The sequence below is a fragment of the Clupea harengus genome, chromosome 18 (genome assembly GCF_900700415.2).
Source record: "Clupea harengus chromosome 18, Ch_v2.0.2, whole genome shotgun sequence".
Classification (NCBI taxonomy): Eukaryota; Metazoa; Chordata; class Actinopteri; order Clupeiformes; family Clupeidae; genus Clupea; species Clupea harengus.
Window position 1 is genome coordinate 785,595 of NC_045169.1, and position 21,315 is coordinate 806,909.

The 21,315-nt window shown below is 43.5% G+C and overlaps 1 protein-coding gene across 1 annotated transcript; it reads right to left on the reverse strand.

Annotated features, from left to right (window-relative positions):
• Positions 1–1,928: 1,928 nt before the first annotated feature.
• pelp1 (proline, glutamate and leucine rich protein 1) lies at positions 1,929–18,441 on the reverse strand. Its single transcript, XM_031584962.2, has 17 exons — positions 18,227–18,441; positions 17,723–17,787; positions 17,446–17,551; positions 16,521–16,670; positions 14,733–14,804; positions 14,565–14,624; positions 14,305–14,461; positions 13,134–13,266; positions 12,818–12,905; positions 12,616–12,704; positions 12,062–12,175; positions 8,567–8,717; positions 8,248–8,404; positions 8,087–8,142; positions 7,502–7,720; positions 3,626–5,512; positions 1,929–2,629 (listed from the first exon to the last, which is right to left on the reverse strand). The coding sequence occupies exons 1-17, from the start codon at positions 18,365–18,367 to the stop codon at positions 2,534–2,536; spliced, it is 3,741 nt and encodes a 1,246-aa protein (XP_031440822.2). The 5' UTR covers positions 18,368–18,441; the 3' UTR covers positions 1,929–2,533.
• Between the last annotated feature and the right edge of the window lie 2,874 nt (positions 18,442–21,315).

The following is a 21,315-nucleotide window of genomic DNA, read 5'->3' on the forward strand; positions in this document are numbered from 1 at the left end:
GCCACACTAGAAAAAAAGATGCACACATTATAAAATGTGTCACCATTTATTGTTCTCTAAATACGATAACCTTTGCTCAGCTGTTATGGTTATTTGGCATATAAAGCTTTGTAAGCTGGCTTTCAGGGCCAGAGAATCTGAATGGCACTGTACTCTCCAGTCATCTAGTGCTACAGGTACAGAGACTTCACTGAAACTCAAGGAAGGTATGTGGGGTTCAGACCTGCCCCTTGAACCTGGACACCTCCAGCTTGTCTGGTTTGTCAAACTGGGCAGAGAGATCCTCGGGGATGGGCATCTTCAGCTCCTCATCCACATATGGGGCCTGAAAAACAGAGTATCATTTGTTTTTTTAAACAGTCCAATAACTCTGATACATTTTTCACTCATATTATTTATCATTATTCTATTCATTATAGAGGCCATTTAAAGACAAGTTATTGTATATGTTATTTATGGTTTGCTGTATAATGGCTGTCTGTACAATGTTTGACTTTGTGGAATTTTCAATAAAAGCTTGTGACACTCACGGAAGGTTGGATCTAATTCCGTTGGCTTTGCTGTTCATTCTTTCTTCTTGTACTTTGGGAAGTTCACTCTAAATAACGGCTCACTAGGTGATGTTCTTGCTTGGGGATGCCCAGCATTTTGGTTGAAGTGAAGGTAGAGTCTTTGGAGGAAAAATAATACTTTGATATATGTTGAAGAGCTTGTGTGCACGTGTGTATAGACCATTATCCTTGCACTCCCATTCATACAACATGGAGTAAAAGCAAATCAATCTCTCTTTAAGCATTTGAAGAAATGTTTCGCATTAGATCCACTATCATACTGTTTCATTTATTGGAATTCTGCACAAGTTTAGGTACAGTAACACTGACATCCTATTTATGCCTTACTTGAATTTTTCTCAAAGATCCCCATCAAATAATCATACAGTGAAAAGTATGTTGCATTTGTGCAAAACCCTTAACTGACCCAGTGACAAATTGTTTTGGTAATTTCAGGTGTCTCTAAGTTCTTGAATATGCTCTACCCATTAAAGCTTAATCACGCCATTCATGAACAATTAAGTGCCCCATCTAACATTTATGACCATGTCATTGTAGTGTTGAAAGGTTTCAATGGGAGCGCTAATGGCCTTGAACCATATATGCAGGGGGGAGGGGTAAACACCTCTCACCATCCTAACACAGACTCTTTTCAAAAGGGAAAGTCTTATGGATAAGAGAACTATTTCCCAGAAGTCTTCATGCTGTCTGCATGCCACTCGTCGAGAGTCCAGCGTTAGACTGGCCCAGGTTGGCAAAACAGTCAGATTGAAAGTGATCAGTGCAGCCGACCACAGAGCAGTAAGAGTACTGAGTTTGCTTCATGGAGCTAACTAGAGCATCCGAGCGTTGCCAATGCTTGCAGGAACTAAATGGTGCCCGATAGGGTGGCATGGGGGCGGTCCAAGGCCATGTAGACCCCCTAAATGGCTCTGGGGCGGTCTAATTCTAATGAGGGCCTTGGGACGTCACAGTGGGGAGAAACTCTAAGGGCTTGCTGAAGCACATCTTTTCTGACATAAACAGCCCATTACAAACTGACTGGGTTGTTTTTTTAAGTGTTTTTGGGTTGGTAGGCATCCCAGATACCCAGATCTACGTATGTGTAGAAGCACTGAACCAGTGAATGCTACTGCACCTCCACGGCCTGCAGGGCATGGCATGACGGTTAGACCGGTTTGGAGGAGTTGATTCATTCAAAAGCTAGATATTCCTGTGGTTTTAACCAGGTTTCTCTCAGATATTCAAGGCATGGGGGGAAAGACCCACACCAACCACCTGTGCATGCTGGATCAGTGTTGGTGAGGACAATATGAGAAAACAGTATACAGCAAAGACTTATTTCTACAAAACAAAACTTCGACAAGAAAAAGGCAATTTAAATCACGAGTCTACAATGTTTATTTTGTATACCAAAATAATAATAATAATTGAAACAGAATATTGAAAGAGCTGAAGGACAATATTACACATAAGCTCCATCAGAGCATGCATGGCATTGACGGTTAAAACAAAGATCCGTTTGGCCTTTCAAATATCCATGTGACATAAATGTGAGCACCTCTCTGGATACCCTCCTGTCCCACTCCCCACTGCTGCGGCATCCTTTTACCATCTTGCAGACAAGACCAGTATCTCCTAGTATCGTCACAGGTTCTTGGGGCTAATGTTTCACATTGTGCTTGTTAGAAAGTCTGATTTCAGGAAAGCTTTAAAAAGATCATCACTGAAACTGACCCCCCACATCAATATACATGATGGTGTCACCACCTCTATAACAGACAGTAGATGTAACGAGCCATAATCCTTCTAAACACATCACTGATTCCATTCAGCACTTCGAATGGGATGGAAATAAAAGGACAATTCATTCCATTGGGACCGGAACAGACAATGACAAGACAAGAAAGCTTCCAATCATGATGGAGAATTGAAAAGGGGGCCATTTCTGGAGTCCTCCTGAGATCCCGCTTCATCCAAGCCTAAGAGTGGGACGGAGAGGAAGGGATGTTTTCCTCATCGTCAGGTGGGCAGTCCACAAAATCAGCCAGCATTGACGCCATGGCCTCATCATCCATCTGAGGAGAGGTCACACACAGAATTAATAGTATGAACCCTAAAAGAAAAACATGTTTTCAGACTATATACACACTAAGAGTAGATACTATATATACACACACACACAACACTATGGCCTTGACCTGTGTGAAGAGTAGATATATATACACACACACACACACACACACACACACACAACACTATGGCCTTGACATTTGTGAAGAGTAGATAGATATATATATACACACACACACACACACACACCAACTATGGCCTTGACCTGTGTGAAGAGTAGATATATACACACACACACACACACACACACACACACACACACAACACTATGGCCTTGACATTTGTGAAGAGTAGATATATATATACACACACACAACACTATGGCCTTGACCTGTGTGAAGAGTAGATACTACATATATACACAAGGAGGGAATGGATGGGCTTTTGAGCTGTGCAAGAGGCCAGAGTTAGGCATTTAAATGTATTAATATTATTTATTAATATTAATATAGTAATTAACAGCCCACTCAATATATTCTTCCAGAACTTTTCAGTGGTTATCCATGAAAATAAAGGACATAATATGGAACACCACAGCCAAGGCTGAACTCCATTCCAGCGGCCCACTAAAGGGATGTTCCTTTAACACGTGCAGTCACATATTTGGGTACTTTGGAGGCCAAAACCCTACGCCTTTGTTATGATGCACATGCTCTTTGGTGAGCCATCCTTTTTGTTATCTGTTACTGCAACATCAATCAGTCGATTTCCTAGGGTATGAATATCAGGAGACAACAGAGTCTGATCTGTGTCTTCATGGTAGGGTGATGCGTTTCACATAAAATGCATTACTTAAAATAATAACAAATATCTCCTATCATTTCTCCCTTTAAGCCTAAATAAACCTGACAACATTCATATCACACATGTCACGTTCAGACTAAATTAGCCAACCATTTGCCCAGGCTCCCCTATGCCTCGTCAGTCCTCTTTGAACTCACCTTCTTCTTCTCAGTGCCTTCCTCCCCAACCTCTTCCTCCAGATCGTCCAACTTCCGCTTGATTCCTCTTGAATCCCCCTCTCCCTCCTTCTCCTCCCCCTCTGCTCCTGCTTTGGGTGCTTCCTCCATGCCTGGCAACCTCATTTCCTTCCCAGGGGCGTTGACATCACTACAACTGGCAAGCTCTTCTGGCTCCGGTCTGGCCTGCGGGAGGCCTCCCAGATCCCTGCCCTCGGGGCCAACCCCCTGGATCTGTTCTGCGCCACCTGCTCCTAGGGAGGACACACCCTCCAGTAGACCCTCTTTCTGATCCCATGACCCTACGTCCGCTGTGCCCATCTCCAATCTGCTGGTCCCCTCATCCTGCCCCTCCACGTGTGGCCCCAGGGCCCTCTCTCTCTCCCTCTCTCTCTCCCTCTCTCTCTCCCTCTCTCTCTCCCTCTCTCTCTGTGCTGCTGTAGAGATACCTTCCTCCCTCTCTGCTGCTCCAGTCGCATCCTTTTCTTCTAAGCTCACTCTTTCCTTAGCATCCACCACCCCCTCCCCCTCCTCCTCCTCCTCTTCTTCTTCACAGACTCCTCTTTTCTCCTCTGCAAGGTCACCTCCTTCCCCTTGTAGTCTCTCTCTGTCCATGCTGAATAGCTCCATCCCCCTCTCCTCCTCTGGCCTGAGCACCTCCCCATCCTCCCTACCCATTATGCCCCGCTCACTCTCTCCCTCTAGTGGTGGGATGTCTTCTGCCCCTTCTTCCTCCTCTTCCTCGATGTCTTCTCCTTCCTCCTCGTCTTCATCATACTCCTCAAAGCCATCATAGTACTCATCCTCCTCTGGGAAATCACTTCCTTCCTCCTCCTCCTCTTCCTCGTCTAGCCCTTCCTCCTCCTCCTCCCCCATCTCATCTTCATCCTCTATCTCTTCATCCTCCTCATCCTCATCATCAGTACTGTTAATATTGATGACCGTCTGCTCTTCCTCGCCGGCGATGTTCTGCTGTTGCTGCCTGACGACCAGCTGGCTCATGTGGTTGTGCATGTGGACTTGCATAGACATTCCCAACCCGGATGGTGATGGCGAGGGCTGCATCAGCATCTGCTGGAGCTGGGCACTGGGCAGTGGCTCTCCCAGGACCACGGGAGGGGGTGCCAGAGGGGTGGCGGAGCTCAGAGGAGGCACCAGAGGCACCAGTGGGGTGGCCTGGCTCCCTGGGAAGGAGCTGCTGGTGCTGGGGGTAGCAGGCAGGACCTGGTGGGGGAGAGATGTGGGGGTGGGGAGGTCACTGGTTAGTGGAGCATCTCCAGAACTGACCGCCTCCGTCCCTGACACCGTGGGAACCGCAGAGGGGCACGGACCAGCCACAGGACCCTGGACGGGGGTGCCTGAGCTACTGGGCATGGGCTGAGAGTTAGATGCACCATCTTGCCCCTCCTGCGTAAGTACGCCGGGGGGCACAATCACCACACTGTCGTCGGAGTCGCTCTCCAGAGAGATCTCCACATCCTCCGGCTCCTCTTTGTCGTAGCGAATGAAGATGTGCCGCTGGGCCTCCGGGGCCCCCAGGCCTGCCAGGTCCGCCGGCTGTGAGGGGGACAGGAGCAGATCACCGGGGGTGCCGGGGATGGCTGAGGGGGGCAGCACAGGAGCCGCCAGGGACAAGTGGTTCTCCAAGGAGCCCAGAGAGAGAGGGTGGCGGGACGGGAACGGAGGGCCTGGAGAGGGGCCGGCCAGGAGGGTAGGAAGGGTCAAGACGGGGTTCTGGGAGGGCGGAATGACAGGCGCAGATGAGGTAGGTTTGAGGGCGAGGGGAGGCAGTGGGAGAGAGATGGAGGGGGTGCGAGGGTGCAGCAAGCAGTTGCATATGGTCAAAGCCTCGGCACAGAAGGAGGACACCTGCAGAGAGAGAGAGAGGAAAAAGATCAGGAGAAAAAAGAAAAAGAGCACAGGACACAAAAAACAAACATGCATCTCCTAAAATAACATTGCAGCAAACAGAACCAACACATTTAGCAAGTGTAAAGATTAAGACACAGTGCACCTTCAGCGCCGAACACTACATTTCCCAAGGTTCCCAGCCCAAAGTTTGCAGGCTCAGATGATGCACTAAACTCTGGTTTGTCTGTATTAAGATTGTCATATTTTATCTTTGGGATATTGAAATGTTAACCCAAGACCCTTACAAAAGTGCTGCAGAACAGATATTTTGAGGCCAATAACTTAAAAACTGTAGGAGTGTCTGAACGTGGATGTGTCCGTCTCTGTCTAGCTTTGAGTGTATAAGGTGTCAGACTGATGTGTCTGTTCTAATGCTGACGCCCACCTTCAGACTAACAGGACAAACTATCGACATGTGAAGGGGTCTGGGAATTATACTACTCAGTAACTCAGATACATTTCTCAATACACAAACTATTCGAAATGAAATTTTGAATGCGCAACATTGCCAAATGCATCTCCAAAATACACTGGAAAGCTAGCTCACATTTATCAGTACCAACTGTGTTGCTATTGGTGTTGGCAAGGCAAATTTGTTGGCTGTTAGCTTGCTACTTTTATACAAAAACTCCACAATGCCTCTTGAAGCAGACAGTCCGTCCAAACAACCCAGCTAGAGTTTAAGTTAAAGCTACACCAGTATTGCATTTAAACTACAGGTGTCTTAAATAATTGATAGGGTGAATATTCAAAATGTCAATCTTTAGACGCAATGGGCTGATCTTGTTTACATGCTGAATTACTAAATATAAGGTCCAGTTCAATATTAACACTTATGCTAATCCTGTAGAGTGTAGACCCTAAAAAACTATTGAAAGGTTTCAGAATAATCATTTAAAGATGTATATACCTGTGATGATTTAATCAAAGAACTGCAACTGAATCAAATCATGACTCTTACTTTACAATAAACATAAACTCTGTACAGACTGTCAAATCTAGCACTTACACCAGTCAAAAATGTATATAATAAATACAAATAAAAGTGTTACTTTGCTTTTAATATCAATTGACCGCAGCCAAACTGAGAGAAATATGAAACTCTGACTTTAATCAAGTATATACGTGTGTTAATCATATGTCTGCTGAAACATGACTTTTCTGTTTCTGTATATCTTTGATTCTTAAGTGCTGACGGGTTTAACTCTGTGTGTGTGTGTGTGTGTGTGTGTGCTTAAAAGTGTACTTCTGTGTGTGTGGTAAGCAAGGACTGATAAAAAGAACTAGTAGTCCTTCTTCTGCCTTGCTGATGCATTACGTTGCAAAAAGCCTAGCAAGATGACCTCGGACGTCAGAGACCCACCACGTGGTTATCCCTGCTGCCAAAGTCTCTAGGCATTAGAGAACGCTAACTTCTTTCTCTATAAACCTTGTGTGATGTGTTTCATTTTGCTTCTCTCTCGTCTGCTGTGGTCTGGCAGTGAGCCCGTGCCTCTCTCTGGCCTGCCAGGACGTGGGTGAGCTCGACAAGCTTGTTGTTGTTGTTGAATAAATATACTTATATGCAACTGCGGAGTCCTGAGGTAACTTGGGTGAATTTTCACCTCACACAAACATCTGTAAGCTTTCAGAGCTCACATGCAACAGTGATGTTGTGATGTTGCACTTTCTGAACCTGTGTGATAAACACCACTTGAACTCTCCATCTTAGCACATCCTGTCCAATATCCCATTCCTTACAGATTTCCCTTTTCCCCATGCAGCATGCCCAAATTAGGAGATCAGTTTTGAGTGTCGACTGGAAGTACGAATGACTATGGAACGTATTCCTTCAACACACATTCACACACCTCATTATCAGAAAGGAAATATACTGAAACTTAAAATCCACTGAGACTACACCCTGTGACCTCATTGTTGTTTCCAAAGACATGAAGCAAATCTGACCTTTAAACTGCGGTCATGGCGTCCATGGCTAAACAGGGAGACGGCACAAGGGAGTGGAGGAGGCCAGCGCGGACACGGCGCCAGCAGCAGGGCCAGCAGGAGGCGGTAGAGCTCCCGGCGGGGGGCAGGACTTCCGTACTGACCACTCAACACCACATCACACAACTGCTGCTGCTGCTGCAGCCGCACACACAGGGGAACCACAATGTCCTGCAGTCTCTGAGGACGACAAAGAGAGGAAGATGAGCACACAGCACATAACCATCACCCCATGATGCCTCTTCAGACAGAGAGAGGAAGATGAATACACAACCATCACCCCATGATGCCTCTTCAGACAGACAGATGAGTAAACATACACCTTAGACTAAGCAACTGGAACTAACTACCTTCCAGAGAGACTGTAGGAAAATGAGATAAGGGAGTACATGGGACCAGGTGGTAGACAAAAGGTCAACGTGGTCAAAATGACTCATGTCCACACCCTTTATCTACGTTTGATTTCCTTTCCAGGGTCCCTGTACCCTTGCATTATTAGAAGAAGTATTGCACTCAAAAAGGAAAAAATGAATTCCCATAACAAACCTTGTGTAGCTCATCTTTCAGAAGAGTCCCGCAGTTGAGAATAATGTGTCTCAGAACTGCAATGAAGTTATTACAAACATGAATTCAATCAGTCAGAAACCTTACAGAATAGGGAATATATGGAACATTCGATCTCTTCTCTCATATAGCAATGGCCGAACCTCTCAGTGCAGACAGGCAGGTGTCCTGATTGGCCAGTGCGTCTCCCTTCCTCTGCATCGTCATGGTACCCGTGTCACCCAGAGCTAAACCCTTGGTCCGCCGAGGCCCTGCCTTTGGGCCAACCATGTCCGATCCTGAAGAGGGCCCCACCTTAAGCTGGGGGTTACGGGGTCCACAGAAACACACCAAGTGAGTCATTGAAGGTGCACTTTCAGTCAAAAGACTGCTGCCACACATCCATAATGCTCACTCACCTTGATAGCTTCTGAGCCAGGGGTGAGGTCACTCATTAGATGGGTGAAGAGAATCTTAACTCACCTTGATGGCTTCTGACCCAGGGGTGAGGTCACTCATTAGATGAGTGAAGAGAATCTCCGTGTGGGTGGGGCTTCCTTGCAGTACCGATGCAGAGGCTCCTCCCACTCGCACCCACAGCTCAAGTGTGCGGTAGAGGCACACACGTACAGCACTATACACAAGAGCACACACAGCAGGTTAAACACACACGTACAGCACTATACACAAGAGCACACACAGCAGGTTAAACACACACACACACACACAGCACTATACACAGGAGACACACACTCACACACACACACACACACACACACACAGCACTATACACAAGAGACACAGCAGGTTAAACACACACACACACACACACACACACAGCACTATACACAGGAGACACACACACACACACACACACACACGTACAGCACTATACACAAGAGACACAGCAGGTTAAACACACACACACACAGCACTATACACAGGAGACACAGCAGGTTAAACACACACACACGAGGTAAAACACACACACATCGAAACCCCCAGGTTAAACACACACCACCCAGTCACTATACACAGGAAGACACAGCAGGTTAAGGACACCACACACACATTTCACACTAATACACAGGAGACACAGCACACACACACGTACACGCACTATACACAAGCAGACATACAGCAGGTCAACACACACACCACACACCCAGCACTATACCCAGGAGACACCCTCACACACGTACAGTACTATACACCAAGAGACCACGCAGGTTACACACACACACACCACACACACCACAGACCACACAGCAGGTTTAAACACACACACACACAGGATCACACACACACAGCACTATACACAGGAGACACAGCAGGTTAAACACACACACACAACACACCTACACATTCCCCGAGCCCGCACGCACAGCACTATACACAGGAGACAACCAGCAGCAGGTTTGAAACACACACACACACCACACACACACACACAAGCACACACACACACACACACAGCACTATACACAGAGACACAAGCAGGTAAACACACAGCACACACACACACACACACACACGCACAGCACTATACACAGGAGACACAGCAGAGGGTCAAACACACACACACACAGCACTATACACACACACACACGCACAGCACTATACACAGGAGACACAGCAGCAGGTTAAACACACACACACACACACACACACACACACACACAGGAACAGACACACAGCAGCGGGTCAAACCACACAGAAACCCTAAGAAAACTGAGAAGTCCAGTATTTCTCTGGGTTTATTTTACTGAGAAGTCCAGTATTTCTCTGGGTTTATTTTGGATGAGGCGTTGAATTAGGGTCCAGTATTCTCGTAAAATCTCTATTTTAAGTATAGCAAGTATATACCGTAAATCCTCAAATAAAGACCGGGATTCAATTAGAGGCCGGGCTTCAGATAGTAGCCGGGGGCGTGGTCGATACGGACAAATAAAGGCCGGGCCCGAATACAAGCCGGGGGTAAAAAAAAGTTACTGGTAGCCTATTTTACTGTAGCCTACCAGCATCAGTCCATCAGCACAAAGCAGACATCACAACTTAATTGAATGCATTTCATAAATACATGTTCTCCTCATGTTTAATGTTGTTGGCTAATTTCATGGCTGTTTGCAATAAAAAAAGAAATGTTTCAGCCTACAACATAAAAACATAGCTAAAGTCCTGCCATTTATAAATCAAAAAGATGCTGAAAAACTGATTCATGCCTTTATTTCAAGCCGTCTTGATTATTGTAATGTCAATCTTACTGGCCTCCCAAAAAAACAACCGAGAGACTTCAGCTCATTCAAAACTCTGCAGCTGCGGCTATTAACCAGAACCAAGAGGAGAGAGCACATTAGTCCAGTTTTAGCCTGCTCTGCACTGGTTTCCAGTAACTTTTAGAATTGACTTTAAGGTCCTTCTCCTAAATATACACAGCCCTTAATGGGCTAGGACCAAGTTACATTGCAAACTCCTAGTCAAATACTTGCCCTCAAGAAACACTGCGATCATCGAATGCTGGTTTATTGGAGGTTCCCAGCAACAGCCGTAAGAAAATCGGGGACGCAGCATTTGTCAATTAACGCCCCAGTGCTATGGAACATACTGCCTATAGACATCAGGGAAGCAGCTCGCTTAACATCTTTAAAGAAAACTAAAAACGTACCTCTTCACATTAGCCTTTAACTAGCTACCACTATATATTACTATATATATATATATATATATATATATATATATATATAATACCTTTATTTAATTGAATTTAATCTCTACTTTGTTATTAAGGGGTTAGATTAAATATATCTCTGCAGTTTTTATTTCTATCTTATGCTACTCAATTTTATGTATTCAATTTTATAATTTGAATTATAATTATTATTTTATTTTTTTGCACTATATATGAGTTATGTTTCTTTGATGTCTATTTTTATGTGCATGTAATTTCTTTGTGCATATTATGTATTTGCTGTAAAGCACTTTGAGCTGCATTCTTTTGCATGAAAGGTGCTATATAAATAAAGTTTTATTATTATTACAAGGCAAATTTGTTATTATACAGTTACTTGCCTAAACGATAGAAGACATTGCTCCAAAATACCCATTTTTAACAATTTTGTTGCCGCTTCGTGATTTCTGCTAAGAATTTTTTTTTCTTCAGGTTAATAGAACTTTAACGTTCCAGGTGTTGCGTAGCAACCCATTACTTGCTGACTTCAAGTTACAATGACTTTCCGGAACGTTAAATGACCGGACTTCTTGCGGAATGATATGAAAGATGTGAATTAGAAGCACAAAACTCGTTGCCAATGACAGCGGTCATTAACATTTCGCAGTGGTGAATATCAAGAAATTACAGACCTGCTAACGTTGGGGTGCCCCATTCAAATCAACGGAACTTTTTGGAACATTCTGAAGAGCCGTATAATAAGTTAGAAATAATATAAGTAGCAAAACAGACAAAAAGACTTCTGCCCGTGCGCACGCTCATCCAAGATGGCGGGAAAGATGTAGCTAATTCTGCTATATCTGTAGGTAAAACAGTTATTTTACCACCATATAAAGGCCTGCCCCTAATACAAGCCTGCCCCAAATACAGGCCGGTGCGGTGTGCAGCCTAAGTAAATAAAAGCCCTGGCCACAATTTGAGGATTTACGGTAGTTCCTAATCACAACACCTCTGTTTCCTTATTCGGTCAGACATACTGTAGGTTCCATGATGGATAAAGGGAAGGAATCACACGATCAGCCGCATGTTTAGCACATTGAGCGTAAAATGAAAAGAGTTTGTGTTCTGCGTTCTGGCCAAGTAGCTGTTTGTGCTGTTCTCTTCAGCATGCATACATACATCTACCCTTTGTGTGCACATTCAAATGTGTGTATATAACAGTCTGTTACCAGTATGCCCTCTGTTGTCCGACGCTGAAACATCTACCCTTTGTGTGCACATTCAAATGTGTGTATATAACAGTCTGTTACCAGTATGCCCTCTGTTGTCCGACGCTGGCCTCTGGTGGGGGTGTCCATGCTGACAGAGACTGAGAGAACAGCCTCGTCAGCACACTGCTGTACTGGACCAGACTCCCGCCAGCTCTGTCATATACACACGCACACACGCACACACGCACACACGCACACACACACACACACACACAAAGAGAGAAAAACAACTCAGAAAAAATCTCTACTATTCACCGAGTTAAATAACTAAACAAAAGTCCTTCCACGCAAATCTAATTCCCCAACAAATGGTAATGCCTACAGGCATAGAGGATCTCTTCTACCTTAATGAATGGATATATAAGTCCACTGGGGATGCTCATACTGACACCAACAGTAGCATCTTACAAAAAGGACACAAGTGACTTGTATCACAAGCTTTTTCTTTTTGCCAGATTTGTGGTATAGTGTTATAGGCTCCAACATTAAATTTTCCCAGACTAGTTTGTCTCCCCCTACAAGCTTTGCCTACTCAACTTGAACTAAAGTAAGATGTGTAAAGTAGAGGTGTGTAAAGTCATTTTATCCCTCACACTTTGATGAGCGTAGACAGGACCTCCACCGTCTCACTGTGGATAGAGGGCAACACCAGCAGCTTCAGGCAGCCATCACCTGTGAGGTTCTGAAAAAGAATCATCAAAAAGAATGATCCTATCACCATGATTACACAGCAAACTGTTAGCAAAATGACCATTACTGAGTAGTGGATCTATAGTAATTGAGGAAGACACTCACAATGTTCTTGCTGCTCACAGCCAACGCCCGACACACAAAGTTGAGAACATGCTGGACAGGTAATCGGACGGGAGAGCCTGGGTCCACGCTACCCACAGGACAAGAAAGAAATCAAGAAAATGAAATAGTACAACATGTTAGAGTGATTTATACTGAATGTCCTCTTCAGTAACACCACCTGTGTATAACTGTAAGTACCTGAGTGTGTTTTTAAGAGCCAGGCACACAGCCCTGTATCGGTGTATAACTGTAAGTACCTGAGTGTGTTTTTGAGAGCCAGGCACACAGCCCTGTATCGGTGTGTAACTGTAAGTACCTGAGTGTGTTTTTGAGAGCCAGGCACACAGCCCTGTAACGGTGTCTGAACTGGAGAACCAGCAGAGGATCGATGTCATCAAGAGGAGAAAAGGGCAACTCAAGGCCTGGGCCCTCGTACTGCACCACCGCGTCTATGGGAAAACACAAGGGGTCAGTAGTGCACCTCACAGACAGACACAGACACAGACACAGAGAGACACACACACACACACACACACACACACACACACACACACACACACACACACACAAGAGGTGGTGGATTCATATTTCATTCTGTATGCAGAGCATTTTTTGTTCCTTTGATATCCTGGACAACACTACAATGATGTAACGAACCTTTGACATCCTGGACAACACTACAATGATGTAACGAACCTTTGCAAATCCATACATTAAGTTGAACATTTACTTTTGGTCCACATATTCCCTACCTCAACCCTCTTGAGTCAGGGGCCAGATTCTGGCTCTTTGGTCATTCTGACATGCTCTGATATGTTTGAAGATTTCGCCAACTTTTTATATCTAGCACAGCTTCAGGTAAAATAATATGTACTTATTATACGGCTCCTCAGAATGTTGCAGAAAGTTCTACTGATTTTGTGATTCTTCTTCATATCTTTGACATCATTCCGCAAGTAGTCCATTCACTTAACATTTCATTGGAGATTCATTGTCACTTGAAGTCAGCAAGTAATAGGTCGCTAGGCAACACGTGAAACTTCATGGCTTCTAGCTAGATCTCTACCTCTTAGTACTACATGTGCCAGTGCGTGGTTTGAGATACTTGGCAGAGGTGTTGTGTGTTCCAGAGGCCTGGCTCACACCAGAAGTGGACCACAGACCATTTCCGATCGGGCCCAGAGGCTCTGGAACTAACTGCCTGAGGAAATCAGGTTGGCCGAGTCTGCGGCATCCTTTAAGTTCCATCTTAAAACCCTCTTTACAGGGGAGCCCTTCCCCATATTGTTTTTTATATAGCCCACCTAATTGTTTTTATCGGTTTTCTTTTCAAACCTAATTTCATGACTTTTTTTTCATGCCCCTGTGAAGCACTTTGTAACATGGATTCTATAAATAAAGATTATTATTATTGTTATTATTATTATAATAAAAGAAAAGTCCGGAACAAAACCACCCATCCATCCAAGTACACACAGCATGCTCACCAGTCTCTGCTCCTTGGTAGAGCTTTGCCAGAATGCTGTTAGCTGAAGCCAGGAGGCAATGCGTCTGATTGGTCCAGCTCTCGGCTCTGCGACTGCCACCCCCCCTCTCCAGGACGCCCCCCAGGCATGGCAGGCGGCCGTAACACTCACATGCCACCTTCGGATTAAGAGGGAGATTAGAGTTTCAGAAACAAACATATCAGCTGAATGAATATTCACACATTTCATACATCTGAATTAAAAAAAAATGACCAACAAACCTCTTGCACTTTGGGATTATCAGAATCCATTTTAGACAGGAAATAGGCACCCAGCTTTTCCTGTGACGGTAAAACACATTCATTGCTACTGTACAAATAACATCTATTGACAAGTGGATATTTTCCACAAAGATGATCTGTAGTGAAATCAAATGTCCATTCACTCACCCTCAAAGAGCCACAGGCGCGGGGGTAGTAAGTCATACACGCCATCATACCTTCCATCGCCACCAGGTGGGACTGTCGCACACAGGAAGAGAACGCACTTCATTCACAATCACTGGGGCAGTTTGGCAATATACACAGGTGATCACACCCTTTTCTGTTTCATTCCGTTTTAAATAACAGTGAGCAAATGTATAGGGCAGGGAGGAGAAGGGGAGGGAGACGATCAGAAACATGGGACATGAATTCATACACGCATCAGGATGAGCATGCCAGCATACATGTGGCAAATGTACACAATACATACAAACATAACATGGTATATAAACCATTCATACAAAGTTGTTAGTGGATAAGGTGGGGAGAGAACACTGAAGTTTTGTGTAAACCACTTATACATTGGGTATACAGTGTGCTCGTAAGGGGAAGTAGAGCAATGAAACCTTAACAAGTTCATATTTTCATAACATGCATCAGTGTCTGTCACATTCCAAATCAAACTCAAATCAAAACATGATATGAATGAATACATGCAAAAAAGCTATTGAAGGAGCTGAAAAATCAGAAATAAGGATCAGAGTTAATAATGATTGACAATAATCAATAATCCAATGAATCTAACTTTCAAATGTATCTGGACTTAGGTTAAAATGTAAGCGTTTCTGGTTGAATGTCCTGTTATATAAAATGACCTGGGAGAGGTGTGGTTGAATGTTTTCACCACCTCTCCTCTCTTGGTCATATCTAAGTGTCTTTGTATTCTTTCAAAAACATTTATGCTAAAGTAAAAACAATCCCAAAAAAAAGAAAAGCCCAGGACATTGCAGCCTCAAACTAAATAGAGCTGTTAAAGGTCCACTGTGTAATGATGCACATCATCAAAGCTTTGTTTACATTCATGGGGTTGCACAAATGAAAGAATTGGGTCTTTATTAAGAGGACAAACAATCTAATGTCAAGATCATTCCTACATGAAAAATTATTTTTGCCAAGCCATTTTTATAATATTTTGGAATATTCTGAAATGTATTGACTAAATCAGCAGGTACTCAAGTAGCAATCTGGCTAACTGTTTAGTAAAATCTTACTGCAAACTTCATGGAAATCCACACACACAAATACAAAATTCAAACAGAGGGCATTACACCACACTCCAGAAAAGGTTACCAATAACAATGAAATTACCTAGTTGACATAATTAACCTATAATTATTATATTAGTAATTCATATAATTTAAATTATTATAATGAATTATAATTAGCTATAGTATAACTACCTCTGTAATCACGTCAACGATTGTCTAAACAACAAATATAATCATATTTGGGTAGCAGACTTGCAACTAACTGAAGCTACAATCTTTTAAAAACTGCTACTGTACAGTGCTGCTACTTGAAGGAGTTGAACTTTGAGAACCTGTCAGGACTCTCAGGTCAGGACAAGTAAATGACAGGACAAGATTAGAGTAGCCTAGCAATGGAAACATGTCTGTCATCTATCAGAACATTTCAATGAGCTGCTTTCAGTTCACAACAGGACTGGACGCTTGACAGATAGTTTGTTTAAAATGATGGAGTAGTTACCACACAGACAGACAGGCAGGCACACTACTATTGGTCCAAATTCCATTCTAGTCAACATAAACAATTACATTGCAAATTTAAACACACAATCCCACACTACTCAGTAAACAGCATATCGGATTTCAAAACTACTGTTGAAATAAAAGAATGTCAACATTGTTGTGTCAACACTTGTATACAAACATATCAGAAGGTTACCAAACATACCTCTGCCTTTAGGCTAAGCAGGGAGGTCAAGATGCCCAGGATGGAGTTGAGTCCAATCTCCCTGGCCAGTTCTGGGATCTGTGAGGAGTACTGCAGCAGGTCCTGGAGCGCAATAACTGCCATCTGAACTGAGGGCAGAGGGGCCTGGGACTGGACACGCCGGGAGAAGAGACAGAGGATCAGTTGGCTTGAATTCACAGAATCTGACGATATATCAAACATGTCTTCACTGAACTTTATATCTGTAGAAATAACTTTAGCTGCCTACCAGTCACAAGGAAGACTAATTAGGAAAATGTATGACGGGTACAGGATGCACACAGAATATTAACATGAGAAGGAATGTTTGGTTGCATTGGATGCTCAACCACTCCTGGGTCTCCATAACAACACACACTGGATCTCATGCAGGAATATACAAAACAAATTTCCACTTATTTTTGTTCATATCCATGAGTTTTTCGTATTTTGTTGGAACCCACTGATTCTGGGGTTCACCAATGTTTCTTATTTTTGTGCTTGTCTTAGGCAAAAAATGTTCTTCAAAGTGGTCGAGAACACTCTTACCAAGTGTAAACATGTTTTCAAAGTCCACAAATTCTGTGCCCAACACAAGAACACACACATGTCGACTGCGTTTATTTAGGCTAACGGTATGTGTCGAATTCCATTTTTTCGGTGGCCTCTCTCCAATTCCTGGGGATGAGCCAGAGTAATTACACTTGGCATAACACCTGCCCTTATATAGTGTTTAGGGGGTGTTACCCATGTAAATAATAAACAACCAGTCACCTGCCTCCATTTCATGATCAAGTGGGATTTATCATCCAGTACACTAGGGTAAGAGCAGATTTGGATGGTTAAGAACATTTGGTGCATCTAGAAATGTAAGAGCATGGTTCTACATGAGGCTGTGTCAGCTCACCTGAATGACCTGCTGCAGAGAACGCAGCCAGGACAAGCAATGCTGCTGAAATAGTTCATTGGAGCCATCCTTCACCAGCACTGACAGAAGACAGAGACCCTCAAACCTATCGTATACATTAACAAACAAACAAAAAGGAACGTTATAAGATGCTCACAAAACAAAAAACATGTTTTATTATGTCACATCAAGACAGTCTGAGACATGTCAGTGATCGTCTCGCTTTGGAACCGTCACATTATGTAGAGTTGACCTTTCGGAGAAGCAATTGACTCACCTGGTTTTGCTTGAGCCTAGACGTGCATTGCTGAGTCCCACGAGACCACCAACCGCTCCACAACTCTGCATACATGTACATGTATACAATAAGTGCCCCCAAGAATAACAGCATTCAACAAAAATGTGACAGCATTGTTAGCCGAGATCATCTGGCAATGAAATATGATGATGCTCTATTTGATCTAATTGTCGAACATCTTTTATGTTGGTGAATTGTTTAACTAGCCGAGTTAACATATGGCTAACGTTAACTGCATCCATCCTGTGTAGAGTATGATGACAGACCAAACGGTGGAAGACCAAGAACACATGGATACAACCAATTCTTCAAAACGACTTTACATGGGCACTTCAGATTCATTGTAACAAAAGTCAACCAAAAATGTGGTCTACCTTTCCGCAAGCTAACTTAGCTATCCTGTGTTAGATAGTTTGCCATCATGGCTAGCTAACGTTACGCTAACAGCAGGGTGACCATGAACACACTCGTGAAGCAGTTTACCTGTGCCGAGACCACTCCATGCTCCCGATAATTTGCCAAAAGTGAGGGCAAATATTCGGGTCGCTCCTCTTTCAAAACTGACACTAACCCCTCGGTCAGCCGCATACTGGCGGAGCCATGCAGCCAACCCGCCGTAGCCATCTTTGAGCTTCGGCACACAACTACGTCATCATCACTCGACGAAACTTTCAGGTTGGGGCATTTACTGCATGCTTTACTTGTTGTCTATGGTCGGGCCTTTTCCAAACCGGACCCTAATATGGTTATTATTGTGCCTCATTCCTGAGCGTGCAGTGGGCATTTTTGAGCCCCGAAAATTATATTTAGTAGAGAGTTGTTTTCTCCTACAAAGATAAACTTGGTTTGCGTGGTTTCAACTTCCAATGTACACAACCTCGTACACTGTCTTTCTCACTCGCTTGTTGTTTCTTTTCTGTGCCCGCTACAGACGTTCGTAAAGCGTGACATGGTACAAATGCATCAGTAAACCCCCAAAGGTTCTTTTAACGGAACCCTCTGAAATTGTTCTATAGTGAACGTTTTGAAGGTGCCATATGTACAAAGCTATAGAAACCCTTAAAGGTTCAATATAGAACCTTTTGTTTTTTGAGTTTAATGTCAACTAGCATCAGTGGAGGAAGTGGTCACATTTGTCCAGTTGGTATACGTGTTGGATGGCAGATTATAATCACACTGGGTTAGGATTGTATAGCTTTTTTTACGGTACTATATCACTTGGTGGAACAGGGCAGAGATCATCTTTGCTCTCCCGTGAGCGTGTTTACAGCCTGGGCTTGCTCCGGACACTTGAGGAAATAATTATATGTATATGGCCAACACCTAGAACAAAATAATGTTGAATAATGTTAAAATAGGTTGATTATTTAAAAAAGAAAATAATGTGAATCAAAACCTATTCGTGCAGTTCAATCACGTTCTGCAAAACATTGTCAGTGGCTTTGAGATACAACTGACAATGTTGCCCTCTTCGTAGACAATATAGATATATATATTGTGTTTCAGTATTCAGGCAGTTCTGTCAAGCATTTTTATGTGCAGCATGTTGTAAAATATAAAATTTGTGTTCGATTAAACTTGGTAGCCCCACCTGTTTCTCTTGTCATGAGCCACTGCAAGTAACAAATATTTAAGCAATATAGTACGAGTGCGAGTGGGGTAGGTAAGGGATATTCCCACGGGTGGTGTTCGGCCGTAGCCACGAGGCCGGAGGACACATTCTATGGCTGTGTTCGGATTCTTAGATAGCTGTCTAATCCTTGATCTCTAGTTGGACAGGTGTCTGACGAGAGAGGTCCCTTCGGGGGAAGGTATCTCAAAAACCGTTGATTTCGAACAGTCTATTGACCGATCGCCAGGGCCCCGCCCCCTTAGTTACTGTTGCTACGTCCGACACAATTCCCGGAACTGTCAAGCCAAAAGCCATGGCGAGTACGGGGACAAGCGCTATAGCTGTCAGTGTGAGTGATGATTTTTGGAGTAATAACTCCGCGATATCCTCCAGATCAAGGCAAAAGGGACTGCAATATGCAGTGGAAGGATATATCCAAAATATTAACATCAACAACGAAGTGGACACAACAATAATCGAAGCATAAGCATACAGGTCTCAATAAAAAAAATGAGAAACCCCACGACCTCTTCATTAAATGCAACCAGCACAGCCTTGTAGACTAGTCATGTTATTTCACCACTGGGTAAGATCTGTATATAATATTTCAAGCTAGCTAATAACCTACAAAGATTCTTTATTCTTATTATTTATTCTGTCTCTGGAGGTATCTGTCTATCTAGCTAGCTAGGATGGTGACAATCTAGAGAACAGTACAGTGATGTACCAGTGTGGATCAAGATAGCTACTAGTAACGTTATTGTTCAAGGGATGTGTGTGCATGTTGCTGAAAGTATTTCACAGTCACTGTAGTGATAACTTGCTTGTAAACTGACGATCCTGATGTAAAGCTATGGCTTTGTATCAGATCGCCAGGTTATTGCTCTCAGGTTGTGCCTTATGCATACCTTGGGATACTCAGGAGTAGGTTGCCCATTCACAAAATGCCACAAAGATTAAAATAAAAAAACTTCATAATGGCCTTTTGTTCAACATTGATACAGTATGTTAAGCTCGAGCTGGTCTCTCCAACTAAAGTGTTAATGTTAAAATGTTAATATTACCGTCTGTAAAATTGCACGCTGAGCTATCCTAGCTAGCGATGTTGATGTTACGTCTGTAAAATTGCACGCTGAGCTATCCTAGCCAGAGATAGCAAACGCCAGCAGCATAAATACAAAGTGTTCGTTAAAAGTTCTGTTCAATGTTGTATCAAGCATAAATACAAAGTGTTCTGTTCAATGCTGGCGTTTGCTATCGCTAGCTAGGATAGCTCAGCGTGCAATTTTACAGACGGTAACATTAACATTTTGACGGTAACATTTTGATTTTAACATTAACACTTTAGTTGGAGAGACTAGTTATGTACTTGTAGTGGTAATAATACAAGGTGTCATGAACCATAACTGTTTGGGGATGTTCTCTCAACTAGACAGTTAGTTATCATACCTAGCGATAGCGTAGTTCGCTAGATAGATATCATAGCTAGCTGCAAGCAGCTTCATTTACTTTGGAGCAGACATATGTGTGTTTTTCGATCTATTGAGTTGAGAGTGTGGTCTCCCACACTGTTTAATCCACCGCCGGCACCTTTCCTCTTGTGTTTTGGGTTTAGGAAATGCGAGAAAAAAACGACGCATCCTTCTAATCTCTGTGTCAGATCTTAAAGTCCCGTAAGCACACTGCTTCACCATGCTGCTCAGACCTCAAAGTTGTCGGACCTTCTTCTCTTAGTAGCGGTTGCTAAGGTATGATTGGACGAGGGCCGTTCTAGGGAGGAGTTTCGCGATCGGTCAATTAAGATAGGATGTACGGCAACATGACGCTGTGTCATCATCCTGTGTGTGCTTATTTGCTAGCTAGCAGCTACTGTTAGCGACCTGGCTAACGGATACATCGCTAACGAAACAGACTATTTTTGTTAATCAATCATGACATAAGTACATAGTACACTGTTTAT